This window comes from Pteropus alecto, unplaced genomic scaffold (genome assembly GCF_000325575.1).
Source record: "Pteropus alecto unplaced genomic scaffold, ASM32557v1 scaffold25, whole genome shotgun sequence".
In the NCBI taxonomy this organism is placed as follows: Eukaryota; Metazoa; Chordata; class Mammalia; order Chiroptera; family Pteropodidae; genus Pteropus; species Pteropus alecto.
Window position 1 is genome coordinate 12,742,039 of NW_006441955.1, and position 15,626 is coordinate 12,757,664.

At 34.8% G+C, this 15,626-nt stretch overlaps 2 protein-coding genes across 4 annotated transcripts in view; one reads left to right on the forward strand and one right to left on the reverse strand.

Moving 5' to 3' along the window:
• Positions 1-308: 308 nt before the first annotated feature.
• On the forward strand, positions 309-12,662 carry USP1 (ubiquitin specific peptidase 1). Of its 3 annotated transcripts, none has more exons than XM_015595129.2 (10): positions 309-1,023; positions 1,942-2,060; positions 3,124-3,360; positions 4,926-5,046; positions 5,624-5,728; positions 6,309-6,469; positions 7,518-7,876; positions 8,776-8,946; positions 9,579-9,780; positions 10,706-12,662. In XM_015595129.2, the coding sequence occupies exons 3-10, from the start codon at positions 3,191-3,193 to the stop codon at positions 11,439-11,441; spliced, it is 2,025 nt and encodes a 674-aa protein (XP_015450615.1). In that variant the 5' UTR covers positions 309-1,023; positions 1,942-2,060; positions 3,124-3,190; the 3' UTR covers positions 11,442-12,662. The 3 variants fall into 3 exon arrangements, with proteins under 3 accessions (XP_015450615.1, XP_006919330.1, XP_006919329.1); XM_006919268.3 differs by having other exon boundaries at positions 310-1,023; positions 1,942-2,044; positions 7,518-8,200; XM_006919267.3 differs by having other exon boundaries at positions 311-1,023; positions 7,518-8,200.
• Positions 12,663-14,114: 1,452 nt separating this feature from the next.
• DOCK7 (dedicator of cytokinesis 7) overlaps positions 14,115-15,626 on the reverse strand; it is a 157,014-nt gene continuing 155,502 nt past the window's right edge. Inside the window, exon 50 of the mRNA XM_015595067.2 lies at positions 14,115-14,731. Within this exon, the coding sequence (XP_015450553.1) occupies positions 14,689-14,731 (43 nt within the window). The 3' untranslated portion in view covers positions 14,115-14,688. The remainder of the gene's footprint in view (positions 14,732-15,626) is intronic.

Sequence of the window (15,626 nt, forward strand, 5' to 3'; positions counted from 1 at the left end):
CGCGCACTCGAGCACCAATGAGAGAGGAAGGAGGGGAACAGCTTCTTAAGAACACTCTGTATGTCTAACAATGATTGGCTGGATCCCTCTTTTCTTCTTCTTGGTATTGGCTGGACTTTCTATCCCCGCCCATTCAATTGGCTTTTTTGCCTAGGTACTTCTGATTGGCTCCTTTTGGCTGGTGGGTGGGAACAGGGTGGGGGGGGAATTGTTCATCACGGATTGGTGGATTTGAGCACCTGGCGGCTCCTTCTCCGGGAAGGAGCCCGTCCCTTCTTCTCTCTGTCCCGTCTCCCGACCCGTACGCTTTTCCTTCAACTCGCGCGCATGAATGGTTAAAAAAAAAAAGAGGGCGGGGGGGAATGTGAGGCTCGAGCCCGCCAGCCAGGCCTCTAGCTCCTAGCGCGCGCCCTCAGCAAGGACCCGCGCGAGCTGCCCGTGACCATGCCTGCGCTATTTGAAACTGCAGAACCCGTTAGGATCTTGGGGGAAACTACCGTTCCAGCTGGTTCCGGAGCCCATGCGTGACAGCGGGGAGAGTGGCGGTCGCGAGGCGGCTCATACCTTTCGCGTCTCTGCACCGTGGAGACTAGAACCGGCATTTTCGAAGGACGCCACCTCCAATCGCAGCGCTGGCGCGGGCGGAGGCTAAAACACGGGGGTCCTGAGACTGAGGAAAACGCGCCAAGTTCCCCTCGGTGGTGGAGTGGGAAAGACCCTAGCGGTTCCGGCGCTTCGCCAGCGGGATTAGTTCTTGCGCTCCTCACTAGCCCGGGGCAGGCGCGGGCGGGCGCCGCTCCGGGAATGTAGTTGGTGCCGGCGCAAGGCAGGACCGAGCGGCGGCCCGGGTTCCCGCTCTTGATAGCGAATGGTCACTCCCCCGCGGGGTGGGTGAGCCGACCAGCTTTCCTCGGGTCGGGGACTCCGCGGGCTCGGGGCAAGGTCTCATCTGTCGTACTCACACTCGTCCCGGTTGGACTCGCCGGCGTCACCGCCGCGGACCTCGCTTTGGGCCATGACTAGGTAAGGAGGGCCTGGAGAGGAGGGGCTGGTGCCGAGGCAAGTTGGGCCGGCTCCCGAGTGGGGCTACTTTGGGACACCGGCATCGGCTTTGCAGGGAAGACCCGAGGACCGTGTTGGTGCTGCTCCCTTGCCAAGCTCCCAGCTGAGCCCTCCGGGCACTGGGTGGGGCGCCCCCTCCTGCCGCGGCTCGGGACTCGGGAAGGCAGGTGCGGGCTGGGCGTAAATAGGCCAACCCCACGGGTGTGAGGCCGGGAGTCGTGATTCGGGCCAAGGACGCCACCGGCCAGCCCCCCGCTATGCCCGGTGCTGAGTTTGACGGGCACAGACATCAACACAATCTCGTCATTTTTCGCTTTCTCTTGCGTTCGTAGTGCTGCCGGGTAGGGAGAAATGTTTGCACTCACGTTGTTCTGTGTCGGTAATTGCTAAATTTTACTGCACAGTTTAACTTAAATTTTTTCTAGAAATATTTGGAATTCGACGTGTCTTAAACCTATGTTGAGGATGTTATTCTTGTTTTGCATTTTTTTGTGTGTGAAAAATTGATATTGAGTCGTGTCATTTTACAAAGGAAAGAACTTAAAACTAATGGGACTGAGTGTTCACGTTGTCATTTGCTCAAGAACATTTAATGCTCGATTCATTGTTTTCCGCGAAATTTGATTTAGACTTATAGGAGAAACATTTTTTTATGAACAACTCCTAGTTATAAGGAGTAAGAAATGGTATAACTTAATATACGGTACCTGGTAAAATGTTACATTTTCAGGAATGGTAAATGTTTAATCATTGCTTTGAGGGAGCCCGGAGCGTTGGTTTATTGATTAGGATTGATAATCTGTTATTTCATCTGCTTGATTACTTTTTCTTCTGTTAAGTCCGATTACTCTATCTAATCCAGTTTCCATCATTTTTTAGACTTGTCTCCCAAGAAAAACCTTTTTCGAGAAGTATTAATGCTTAGAGATCCCTGACGAGCGCAGGCTGGTTTATCATTCATGATAGCGTTTCATCAGTAGCAGTAAGTGGCTAGCAGAGTAAGTAGAGTTGGAGAGGGAATGGGGAAATTGATCAACTTTCCAGCTATTTCTGAGTTTAGTCTCAAATGTGGTTTCACTGTGGAGTTCCGGAGTCTGTGAATTCCCAGACCAGAGGAAATCTTAAGTGAAAAGCTTAGCAAAGGTGAATTTGAATGAATTTTGTTCATGGTATTATTCAGTATCTGTATTTTAAAGTCATTTGCTGAGCTTTGGGGTTCTAATTTCTTTTAATACTGCAGTCAGATAATTTCCTCCAGATATCCTGATAAAAAAATAGGACTGATGTAAAAAATACCATAAATACTGTCATTTTTTTAATGCAAAAGTTTAAAATTGGGAAGAAAGGTTGTAGAAGGCAAACCACATCATTTTTGTTTCTACAGAAAGCATTATATTTTTAAAAATCTACAGTTTAAAAAAAATGTTTGGAAAATCAGTAGTGTAATGTGGTTTCTAGCGCATAAGAATTTTATATACACAGAGTGTAGCAATTTTTCTTACACACAAAGTGCACCACTATCCCAACTTTCATGTTTTACTTTACACTCAAGTTTTTAGGTATAAGTGAACTTACAGACTTTTTAGAGACTTTATTTCATGTATTCATATTAATAACTAGAAAAGGCTTGGAAAGAAGACTCACTTATTTCAGCATCCTTTGATTTCCCATTCATCACTGTTTCCCATCTCTTCCTTTATAACTAGAGATGGTAGTTGCTCAGTATTTTCTGAATAATTTAATAAATAATAAAAATTAAGGTTTTACTCAATAACCCCTACTTTACTGTAGCTCTACTAAAATAGGGTATTTTGTGATGTGACCCTTAATCTAATAGGCTGATATTCAGTATCTGATATTTTTTTGGTGTGTGTAAGAAAAGTTAAGGATAAATGGCAAGCAGTAAGAACATTGAGTGCCTGTTATTGCCAGGCATTAGGTTTTCAAATACGGAGTTCTAATTAGTATTATCCCTTGGTAAATTTGTTTTCAAAATTGATGATTTTATTGTCTACAGCTCATAACTGCAAACTAATGAAACCTTTTCTCTGTGATTAACAGGTATGATTGGTGATTATAATATCTGTTTATAAATTAATACTTGTCAACTTTGAGATTTAAAGAGAAAATGCCTGGTGTCATACCTAATGAAAGTAATGGGCTTTCAAGAGGTAGTCCATCAAAGAAAAACCGACTTTCCTTGAAGTTTTTTCAGAAAAAGGAAACTAAGAGAGCTTTGGATTTCACAGATTCTCAAGAAAATGAAGAAAAAGCTTCTGAATATAGAGGGTCTGAAATGTATGTATCTTAAATATATTTCTGTACTTTTAAAATTCCACATCAATGAAGAAGCAGTGAACTTGGATTGATACTTCCAGACAGTCTCACCTGACAGTAGAGGCAAAAAATACATTTGTGAGACAAATCTATCGGTATGAAGTAGAAACAACAAAACTGGTGGTTCCCCTCAGGGATGCTATCCATAATGCTAAGTCATTTACATTGTGCTCATCTAGTTTGACTAAACTGGAGAAATATTGACTAAAATTGTTTTTTAATTTACCTTGATTGTAGTGCAGCACATTTTGTGTAAGAGTAAAGAAATAGGTGATTCTTTTTTGGTTCATAACACTTGACAGTTACCTGAGATATTTAAACTTCATAGTCATACCTAGTATGTGAATTATCAAAACTGTTGGTGCATATAGTTATAAATTATAATTAAACTTGAATATAAATGCTTTTGATGCAAATCTTTCAGTGACTGAAATGGAATACTTTATTCCACCAGTAGTCACTCCAGTTGGAGTCTACACTAGCTCCCTATTCAACAAATCTGTATGGTTAAAGTGGATTTGGTTTCATGTGTAATTTTGTAATATTTACCAATAATCGATTTAGGAGATCGTATGTGAACCTTTTGTTTACCAGCATGCATACCTATAAACACTTCGAGGTGCTAGAGTAATAGCAGCTATAAAATAAGTAAAAATGCTGTGATGACCTACTGTTTATTAAAGTCAGGTAATAGAATTATAAACTTGAACAATGAACAATTCATTTTTAAGTGAGGAACAGCTGTATAATTCTATTCATAGACTCTCTTTCCTCTTATTCTTTTATTAATAGAATCTGACTGCTTAGATAGTGCAGCCTCTCCCAAATACTGTCACAATCAGGTTATTTCCAGATTTCTGTTGAGAGTTAATCTGCAGTTGGCCCTTAAACAACATGGGTAACATGCAGATGTTTTCCAGTAAATACTGTAAATGTATTTTCTCTTACGATGTTCTTAATTTTCCTTTCTCACCTTATTGTAAGAATGCCATATATAATGCATATAACATAAAAAAATATTGTGTCAATTGACCTTTTTATTTATTTTTTATTGGTAAGGCTTTCAGTCAACAGTAGGCTATGAGTAGTTAACTTTTGGGGGAGTGAAAAGCTATACAGGGATTTTCAACCATGCATGGGGGTGGGGGAAGTCAGTACCTCTAACCCCTGCATAGTTCAAGGGTCAGCTCTACCTGATTAAAGTGTCCTGTTGGCTTAACAAATCATGATACCAGTTCCTTAATTTTCTACTGTGTAAAATGGGATTAATAGCCTCTTGATGGAATTATTTTGAAGCTTGTTGAATGTAGTAATGTTTTTAAAGTACTTGTAAAATTTTTTATGCTAGGTGTACAGCAATTTTTTGCACATATACAGATTGCTTAAAATGTCATCTGAGTAAATTCCATATACTTTTCAGATCATAAACTTTGGGGGAAAGAATAAATCTAGGGAAGTAATATTTCCACTTTTTTCTTTGAGATACTACGTCATTATACCTTTCTCCTCTCCTCTGTACTTAATAGTGATCAAGTTGTTCCTGCAGCACAGTCCTCACCTATAAACTGTGAGAAGAGAGAAAACTTGTTACCATTTGTGGGACTGAATAATCTCGGCAATACTTGTTATCTTAATAGTATACTTCAGGTAAATTAACAATTTTGCTATATAATAAAATTTTAGTAGGCAAAGAATGATATAACATTTAATGTTTTTGAGAATTTCACATTATTAGAGGATTTCAGTTGTCGATATTTTTACCTTTGATTATAAATAAACCAGAATGGGCTAAAATAATAATAATGATTCTAAATTTTGTGTTAGAAGCTTCCTTTGGGGTAAGAAAAAGTGATAACATAAAATTAGAATAGCAGAATTGAGTGGAACTTGGTTAAGTGGAAGATGGCCAAACTTTTAGTTTTTTCTGCCCAATTCCTGGTGCTATGGTGATAAGTATTTTAATGCTTGGAACTATATGTTTTATATTGTACCCTTATAACTATTAAGTCTTAGCAACATCTGCCAGGCTCAGTGCTTTGTTGCCAGTGAGGGAAGACAGTGTGCTACAATGATGAAATAGAGAACAATTTTTGATACAAATCTTAATCTCAGAATTTTAAGTAATTCCCATTTAAAAGTGGTCTACAAAAAGCATGAAAGTGTTTGAATGACCTTAGGTATGTTGTTTGTTCAGTAAGCACTCAGAAAATCTCACTTTTTATAGGTATTATATTTTTGTCCCGGTTTTAAATCTGGAGTGAAGCACTTATTTAATATTATTTCAAGGAAGAAAGAAGCTCTCAAAGATGAAGCCAATCAAAAAGATAAGGTAAAAAATAAAAATAAAAGAATATTATAAAAAGTAAATTTATGGAAATTTACTTGCTTAGAAAAAAGTAATAAATACACAGGATTTGGGCGGAGGATGATAAAGATAACCATAACTGAGAACTGAATTTCTAAGTATCTTACATTGTCAGAAAGGCAGTTTTTCATTCTTGCAGAGTAGCTAACTAACTAGATTGTCCCCTTTTATTAGAGTGTCTTCTCCAGTCCTTTATTGTTTACCAATAAACATTGTCATTTGTATACCACCATCACAATTTATCATATCCTGTACCACTTGTTATTCATCTATTGTTTTCCAATTGACTCATTTTTAAAATTTAAATACAAAGAAACCTTTGATTTATATATATAGAAAACCAGTATCATCCACATAATAGAACGTAATCAAAAAATACACTTATAATTCTTAAAAGGCTTATTTGTATATCTCCATAAAATTAGTGCTACAATGAAACTAAACTTTAAAAAGCTAGTTTTATCTAGTGAGACAAAGTCTAGGGGGAAAGTACTTAATTTGTTCATAAATAAAAATATTGATTTGTGTATTTCTTTCTTGACAGGGAAATTGTAAAGAAGATTCTTTGGCAAGTTATGAACTAATATGCAGTTTACAGTCCTTGATCATCTCAGTTGAACAGCTTCAGGCTAGTTTTCTCTTAAATCCAGAGAAATATACTGATGAACTGGCTACTCAGCCAAGGCGACTGCTTAATACACTCAGGTATAGCCTATAATATAATTTTAGGATTCCAATTTAGCTACTTATTGCTTTCTTTAGAGCAGAGTGATACATGAACAAATGGCAATAAAGGGCAAGGAAACTAGAAACTGTAGAACTATAGTCCTTAATATCTCAGAGACTCCAAAAACTAAACATTTTTCATAAGTTTGGTACTAAATTCATTTCAGAATTATATGAGATCATTTATAGTCATTATTCATACTTTGAATATTCATACATTTTCTTGTAGAAGTAGTAATGTGTTTACTTAGGTGATACTGCCCCCTATCATGTTGGCGATATATATTTTATTTATGTGCCACATTTTTAATCTGAAAAATTCTGAATTCCCAAACACATTTGGTCCTAAGGATTTCAGATTGTGAATTATAGGTCTGTATTCAACATGTATTATGCATCAGAACTCTAAATTCCAAATATTCTATTTTTCTGCTTAGAACTGTTAACTGGATTAGAGTTCTTCGTGATCATGAAACTTTATCCTATATATAAAATAGCCTTATCCAAAATGTTATAGGTTAAATGTTTAAAAAATTAATCATTTTGTTTAGGAACAGACTTAGGAATAACACATTGATATACATTTGTTAAAAGGCAGTATAGCATGGTGGCTAAGAGCAGGTTGAATCCTGGCTTTGTATCTTAACTAGTTCTGTGACGTTGGGCAGGTTACCTTATCTGTAAATAGTGGTGACGATGATACCTACTTCACAGGGTTACTGTGAGAATTATGCTGAACACGTAATATAAAAACAATTTTGAATAAAACCTGGTACATGGTAAGCTATACATATAAGCTATTGACAGTGTATTCAGAAAAGAGATAAAAGTAATTGTGATAATGAGGTAAAATTTGTTTTTACTTTTAGTTACAAGTTTAAGTTTCAGATTAGCTGAATAAATGTTTTTTGATTTTTAAAATAGTTATGATATTCCTATAAAAATGCATTCATTTCAACATAGAAAGGTTTTCTTTTTTTGTATTATATCTTCAAAACTAATATAAATTGGAAATTTTTATTTATAGGGAACTCAACCCTATGTATGAAGGATATCTACAGCATGATGCACAGGAAGTATTACAGTGTATTTTGGGAAACATTCAAGAAACCTGCCAACTCCTAAAAAAAGAAGAAGTAAATGTGGCAGAATTATCTAACAAGGTAGAAGAAAAACCTCATGAGAAAGAGGAAATTCGTGTTAACAGCATAGAGATGGACAACATGAGGCATTCTGAAGACTATAAAGAAAAACTCTCAAAAGGAAATGGGAAAAGAAAAAGTGACAATGAATTTGGTAACATGAAGAAAAAAGTTAAGGTATCCAAGGAACATCAGTCATTGGAAGACAACCAGAGACAAACCAGATCAAAAAGAAAAGCTACAGGTGATACATTAGAGATTCCTCCTAAAATAATTCCCAAGTACATTTCTGAAAATGAGAGTGCAAGACCCTCACAAAAGAAATCAAGAGTTAAAATAAATTGGTTAAAGTCTGCAACTAAGCAACCCAGTATTCTTTCTAAATTCTGTAGTCTGGGGAAAATAACAAACCAAGGATCTAAAGGACAGTCTAAAGAAAATGAATATGATTTTGAAGAGGACTCTGAGAAGTATGAAAATGATGACACAACTAATGGTTGTGGATTTGAACCTTCGGGGAATAATGTTAAGCCCATTAATAGTAATGAAGTTAAGCCCATAAACAAAGGTCAGTATAATTTATTCTTAGACATTGATAGGTAGGCGGATTAACAGTTGCGGAATTGGAATTTTCTCTACTTAGATACATGTACAACATAAATCTAGCTAAAGTTTTAAAGAGAAATTTTAACAATGAATTGCGTTTTAAGCACTGTGCTTAGATGTATTTTTATGCGTGAAATGCAGTTTAGTGAAATGCAGTTTTTAAAGCAGAGAACTAAGTAGTTAACACTGTAGTTGAACTGTATTTCCATCTAGTTTCTTCCAGATCTACAGATCTCAGGGAAAATGTGTAATATTGATGTGGTTATAGCTTTACCAAAAGTGTCACCCTTATTTTAGGACTTTTCAACAAGGTGTTTTTGAGGACGGGAGACACAATTGTGACTCTTTACTTTTTTAGAGACAGTAGTAACTCTTTACATTTCATGAACGAGGCCCCTCTCAATGCTGATAAGCAAACCGAGATGAAAATCAGCCTTTTATTCATGTTACGCGTTAAGTGGAATCTGTTATTCGGGCTGTGCTGAAGAACTAATCTGTATAGACTTACATTTTTCTGTTTTGCTGTTTTTGTTTTAGGCACAGAGCAAATTGGTTTTGAGCTAGTAGAGAAATTATTTCAAGGTCAGCTGGTATTAAGGACTCGTTGCTTAGAATGTGAAAGTTTAACAGAAAGAAGAGAAGATTTTCAAGACATCAGTGTGCCAGTGCAAGAAGATGAGCTTTCCAAAGTAGAGGAGAGTTCTGAAAGTAAGCAAAATTGGAATCTTGTAAGGACCATGGAATAATGTTTTCTTCAACAAGCATAGTCTAATAGCAGCTTGTATAATTATTGAGAAAAAGCTGGCTTTTAGTGTCTTTGGTACAATAAAGCTTGCTCATATGGCTTCACTTGTTTAATTAGCATTTGGAAAATTGTGGCATCTTTATTTTGATATGTAGTATTTAATGAGAAAATGAAATGCTTTGATAAGTTAACTTTTGGGTACCTGAATTTTTCAGAGCTACTGAGGATATTTTTATTAACATAATATTTGAGTCTAGTATAAATCACACAAGTATGAAAATGTTTCAGGAAGTAATCATGAGACTGGTTTATCTGTTCAGATATTGGAAGCAGGCTATTAAATATAAACTGTCTGTCTTATACTGAGTCAGAGACTAGGTTTGTCATGTTTTTCCTGCTCCATCACCTAAATGTGTTTTGGCTGACCAAATACAAATATTTAAAAGTTATGTGCACTGTTGAGGGTGAGAGTTTCTGAAACAATATATTTGGGAGGATTATTGCATGCTAATTTTGAACATGGAACTTTGTGAAACCTAATTTTTAAATGTCTGAGACATTTTTCATTTGTGAGTGAAAGGATTCTCTTATGTAGTTTCTCCAGAGCCAAAAACAGAAATGAAGACCCTGAGATGGGCAATTTCACAATTTGCTTCAGTGGAGAGGATTGTAGGAGAAGATAAATATTTCTGTGAAAATTGCCATCATTATACTGAAGCCGAACGGAGTCTTTTGTTTGACAAAATGCCTGAAGTTATAACCATTCATTTGAAGTGCTTTGCTGCTAGTGGCTTGGAGTGAGTATTATAAATAAAAGCTATATGAAGAAAATGAGCTGCTATATAAGACAAGTTTTGTTCAAACCACAGAAAAGAAGTAATTTATAACAGTTTCTCTGTAAAAATCCATGTTTAAATCCTTTCGACATGAATACATACTCTGATTTTTTCCACACATCTTTTAGATAACAGTCGAATTGGTTAAAGCAGGGAACAGATTTTGTATACATAAGATTTTTTTGAGGGGAGAAAAAGGCAAAATTATTTTAGTTTTTAGGTAAGCCATGAAATCAAACTAATGTTTGAATAATTTGATATTCTTTTCTAGTTGGAATTTAATATCTAAAAGCTATTAAGAGATAAGTATAAAAATGCCTATTACATTTTGGATAGGCTGACTTTCTGACCTGTATACAGGTCATTGTGGATTTTATTCCTTTCTATATTAATAAGGTGTTTGAAATTACCATGAAGGCTTCCCAGGAGCTCTCCGTACACTTTCTTGTTGCAGAAGAATGACATATGGTCCTTTCTTTCACTAGATTTTTTTTTGGTTATAGTACTATTTTATTTTTGTCCCCAAATTTTGGTAGAGATACTTACATTTAAATGACCTACTAAAATATACAGCAGTTTGGTTTTTGAAGTTCATTGTTTTTTAAATGTCATTTATTTTCTTATTGCACAAAATTAGGAAAATAAAAAGGGGAAGATGCCATATATATAAGCCTTCACAGAAACACCTGAACATTACTGTTTATTTCAGTAGTTTTTATTTGTGTAAATAAGTGTACAAAATTGGGGGTTTGTTTCTAATTGTGTTTATTCATATAAGCACTGAAATATTAAGGGTTCATTTAGACTTGACTTGGTTTCATATTGGGTGTAAAACTGAGTATATAAAAAGTGGAATTGCAGAAAACTTTTTCTTTTTCCCCCAAAGGTTTGATTGTTATGGTGGTGGACTTTCCAAGATCAACACTCCTTTACTGACACCTCTTAAATTGTCACTAGAAGAATGGAGTACAAAGCCAACCAATGACAGCTATGGATTATTTGCGGTTGTGATGCATAGTGGCATTACAATTAGTAGTGGGCACTACACTGCCTCTGTTAAAGTCACTGACCTTAACAGTTTAGAACTAGATAAAGAAAATTTTGTGGTCGACCAAATGTGTGAAATAGGTAAGCCCGAACCATTGAATGAGGAGGAAGCACGGGGTGTGGTTGAAAATTATGACAATGAAGAAGTGTCAATAAGAGTCAGTGGAAACCCACAGCCAAGTAAAGTTTTGAACAAAAAAAACGTAGAAGCTATCGGACTTCTTGGAGGACAAAAGAGCAAAGCAGATTATGAGCTATACAACAAAGCGTCTAACCCTGATAAAGTTGGCAGTACAGCAGTTGCTGAAAACAGAAATTCTGAGACTAACAATACTAATGGGACCCATGAATCTGATAGAAACAAGGAATCCAGTGACCAAATGGGCATTAACATTGGTGGATTTGAGAACAAAATTTCGTATGTAGTGCAAAGCTTAAAGGAATATGAGGGGAAGTGGTTGCTTTTTGATGATTCTGAAGTAAAAGTTACTGAAGAGAAGGACTTTTTGAATTCTCTTTCCCCTTCTACATCTCCTACATCTACTCCTTATTTGCTATTTTATAAGAAACTATAAAGTGAGTGTATTTTTCTTGTATATATTAAACAGACCGAGACACACATCAGTAAAAATTACATCAAAGATTCTTTAGCTTAGCTTTTGAAGCTATTGGATATTATTGGTCTCTCTAGGTTTTTATATAGTGAAATTTTAATTACTGAAAACCATGTCAATTTTAGAATTCATTACTTAGTAGAGACTAGTTATACATTAGCTTCTGGGGACAACCTTGTATAGATTCTTAATTATCCAAAATGGAAGCATTTGAATTTACACCTATCTTTTGTGTTTGCTTTTTAAAAATAAAGTACTTGTATCCATATTTTGGAGTAATTATCTACATAATGTTTATAGGTCCTGTGGTTTTTCAGCTAAGAAGCAGAATCTCATTTCAGTACATTTAGTTTTATAAGTCATGAAGGCCAGATCTTTGATGGGCTGTATTAGAGGCACAAAGTCTGGAATATGTGTGTATTCACAATGATGTAAATTTTGTGCCTTGAATCACTTCAGAAGTCTCAGAAAACGTGGACAGTCCTTTACAGCAATTTTATATGTATTTATAAGGATGATTCTGTACCCTAGTAAATCTTTTTTGGGCATGGACAATTTGTATCTCTTCATAGTCATTTTCTGCACGATCTGTATATAGTACATCAAACTTAGAGGTATGACCTTAAGTTTAACTTTTTAAAAAAATCATAAGGTCAATAAAATTTAAAATGCCTAAAAACTGTATACTAATGCTCAATTTTTTACTTGCATATTTTTACCGTAAATATGTACAGCTGGGTTCTCTAAAACAAAATATGTGTATGTGTGTATAATGTATGTATAGAAGAGAATAAACAGGCATAATTATCTTTAATACTTTCTGACAGTTGAAGAAATTTTCAAATGGAATTCAAATTGTACTTAGCTATCTAAGATGTCATACTTGAAAGTTTCCAGTAAGAATTGTTGCATCCTAGTTGTCCTTTAGGCATAAAACTTTATGGAATACAGAATTGCAAAACTTTAGATGATGCTTCGGGCACACATAAAAACTTGGTTAAATTTTCATTGTAAATATATTAAACTGGTAAATAATTATGTTAAAGGACATTCTTGGTGTTGATACTAAAAATGATCCTAAAGAATATGTAAATTCTATTGGAATAACATAGTTTATTTCAACAAATGAGTGCCTGTCAACTAATAAATTACATAGTTAAATAAAGTCACATTCTTCCATAAGATGGTGTGATATTAAAAGTCATGGTTCTCACCTAAATTCAGAATCACTAATGGAACTTTTAAAAAGGAACAGCCCTGGACATTACCCATAGGCTTCTGATGGACTAGTTCTAGGATAGAGCCTGGGCCTCTAATACTCAAGGGGACAGTCAAGGTTAAGAACTAGTACAGATTCCTGATATGAGAAAGTTTAAAGAAAATTGGAGTACATGGGAAGTTAGCAAGTGTTCAGTATACCAATGTTTTAAGAGTAAGAGGAAGCCTCTTCTGAGCCAAGCCATAAAATAATTAGTAACATATAATTAAACCATAATTATGTTAAAATTCTTGATATTGTCATAGATTTGTGTGAAACAACTCAAACTTCATAAATGTAACCTAATGAGAAATGACTTAAGGGTTATTCTCGCCCTATTTCTATCTCCCCTCCCCCCCCACTCTAAAGAAGAGTACATATGTTACTTTTTTTGTTTTAATGAGTTTCCATTCTTAATTCCTCTCTTCCCTTAGTGTTCATCTGGATCCTCTGTCCCCAAATATATTTTTAAGATTATACCTTTCTGACTCCTGAGTTAACCCCTTGTGGTCCAACATTATAGACTCATTGGAAAAACCTCTTTGTGATTCAGTCTTTGATTAGATAGGAGAAGTTTGAGATGATATTGCCTATCATAAATGTAGGCTGGAGGGGAGAGACGTCAGCCATCACCGATGTGCTCAGGAGAGTCAGACATTTTTGAGATCTTCGACACCAACTACAGAATGAAGGCACTGTATTAAATTTGATCAGTTCTAAATGATTCATGTACCTGGTCAGTAGATCAAAGGGACAGATTATAAATCATGACTTTCTATACTACTATACTACTACAAAGAAAAATCTTGTTCAAAACACCCAGAAAGCATCAATGCACTTTCTTGGAAAACTGCCATGTAACTGAAATATATTTCAAAAAAAACTTTTGCATTAGTTTCTTACCATAAAGTTATTTTAAATTAGCTCTTAATTTCAATTATAATAGCTAATTTTACTTTTTACATGTACTTTGTAAAAATCTATGCAAGTATCAAAAAATATAAATTCTCATTCAACTGGTATATTAAAATCAAACAGCAGTTCTTATTTTTATGGTGGTGTAAGAACTTTAAAGCAAATTTCTAATTTAACAGTTTAGATCACTAAAATGATGACTGGCTTGTTTAATTTGAAACACTGAATCATTGATTTTAGTTGCTGAGAGTCACTAAGTTCATACCACTATCAGTATAACAAGATTCAGAGTCAAAGATCAAGCTACTGTCACTGGTATTACCTATCCCTGTATTTAATCATAGACAAAAAGTTTATTAGGTAAAGTTATTTATGCAATTTATAAATCCCTTTTTTTGGTGTCTAAATGGAAAATTGCTTAGAAACCAGTTTTAGGACTTCACAAACCAGTTATCAATGTCTTCACCCAATAATTTATTCGTTTATTTAATTTGGGACTCGGGTCATAAAGTGACAGTCAGTTTTTACTTCCATTTTGCTAGTTTTGGAACTAGTTCTTAACTCTAACTTACTGTCTGCTTTTGCCAATAAAGAATTGTTTAAAGTCCCACTCAGTAAAATTAGTGTAAACGTTCACATATTTAATAGTACCTTTAAAATAAGCATTACTACATTTAAAATGGTTCCAAAATGAATCTATAAATGGTAATATAAATTAAAAAATACAAACTTAAAAGTAAATAAATTTAACATTAGCTATGGTATAAATAATGGTAAATGTATAGTGTACCTTTGAGTCATTAAAATGTTTTAAAAAAAGAACATATTACCAGAACATTAGAAGCCATAGCCATGATTCTCAAATGTCAACAATCTATATTTGATATTGTTTTGGCCACTGCATTCTTCAATGAATAAATTAATGCTATAATTTCCAGCATTAAGTCCCAAGTCTTATTTTTCAATAGATCTTCTTTTCACACTCAATGTTGAATACATGGCTCTTTTCAAATGAATAAAAGAAGTATGTTTATTTTAGAGATCCATTTTGCGCAGGCTCATTCGACTGAAGGAATCTCTGGGAAGAGAATGAAAGGATATAATTATAAGTAAACAATTTTTACATATTCCTTTAAAATATGTTTTATTTTTTTTCTGTCAGAGTTATCTCAAAGGTTTGCTACCAAAAACTTACTACCTTTAAAGCCCCTCTGCCACCAAAGTTCTTACTAACTTTTAAGTTACTGAGTCATATGTTCTAGCTTAGAGACTTCTCTGTTGATCAAAAGTATATTACAGTAACCACTTAGCCAAGTCATTGATCACTTATTCATTTGTGTAATAGCTGTATTAGATATTATGATAAATAAAGAAATAATGGGAGAGATTTCAGGAAAAGATTTTTTTTGATGTTATTAAAAAGCAAAGGCAGATGTTTCTTCTTTAAAATATTCTGAGTCATATATCTGTCATTCTCAAACTTCTGGGTTTTAAGTCTTTTTTATATGTAAAAATTGAAGACCCTAGGAAGCTTTTAGAAATTTAGAAAAATTTTACATTATTTTACATGTTACTATAAATGACATTGTTGATTAAAAATAACTTGCAAGAAATTTTAGAAGAGTGGTACTCATTTAATGTCTGGCTTAACAGAAGGCCTAGATTTGCTCATGTTTCTGCATTCAGTCTTAAAATAGTGCATGTGGTCTCTGGAAAACCATTGTACTCTCAGAATGGCAGGTAAGGCAAATAATATTTGGTATTAATATAAAATTAGCTTTGACTCTGGAACCTCCTGAAAGGGTTTCAAGGACCCCCCTCCATCATGGATCCCAGCTCATACTTTGAGAACCACTATCTTAATGCCCTATAAGCCTACTGCAAAATAATATTCCAGATTTTGTAAATCAGCAGAATAAAAAATTCAAATTCTAAGGGAGTTTTATTTTCTAAGATCTGAAGATGTTAATGAA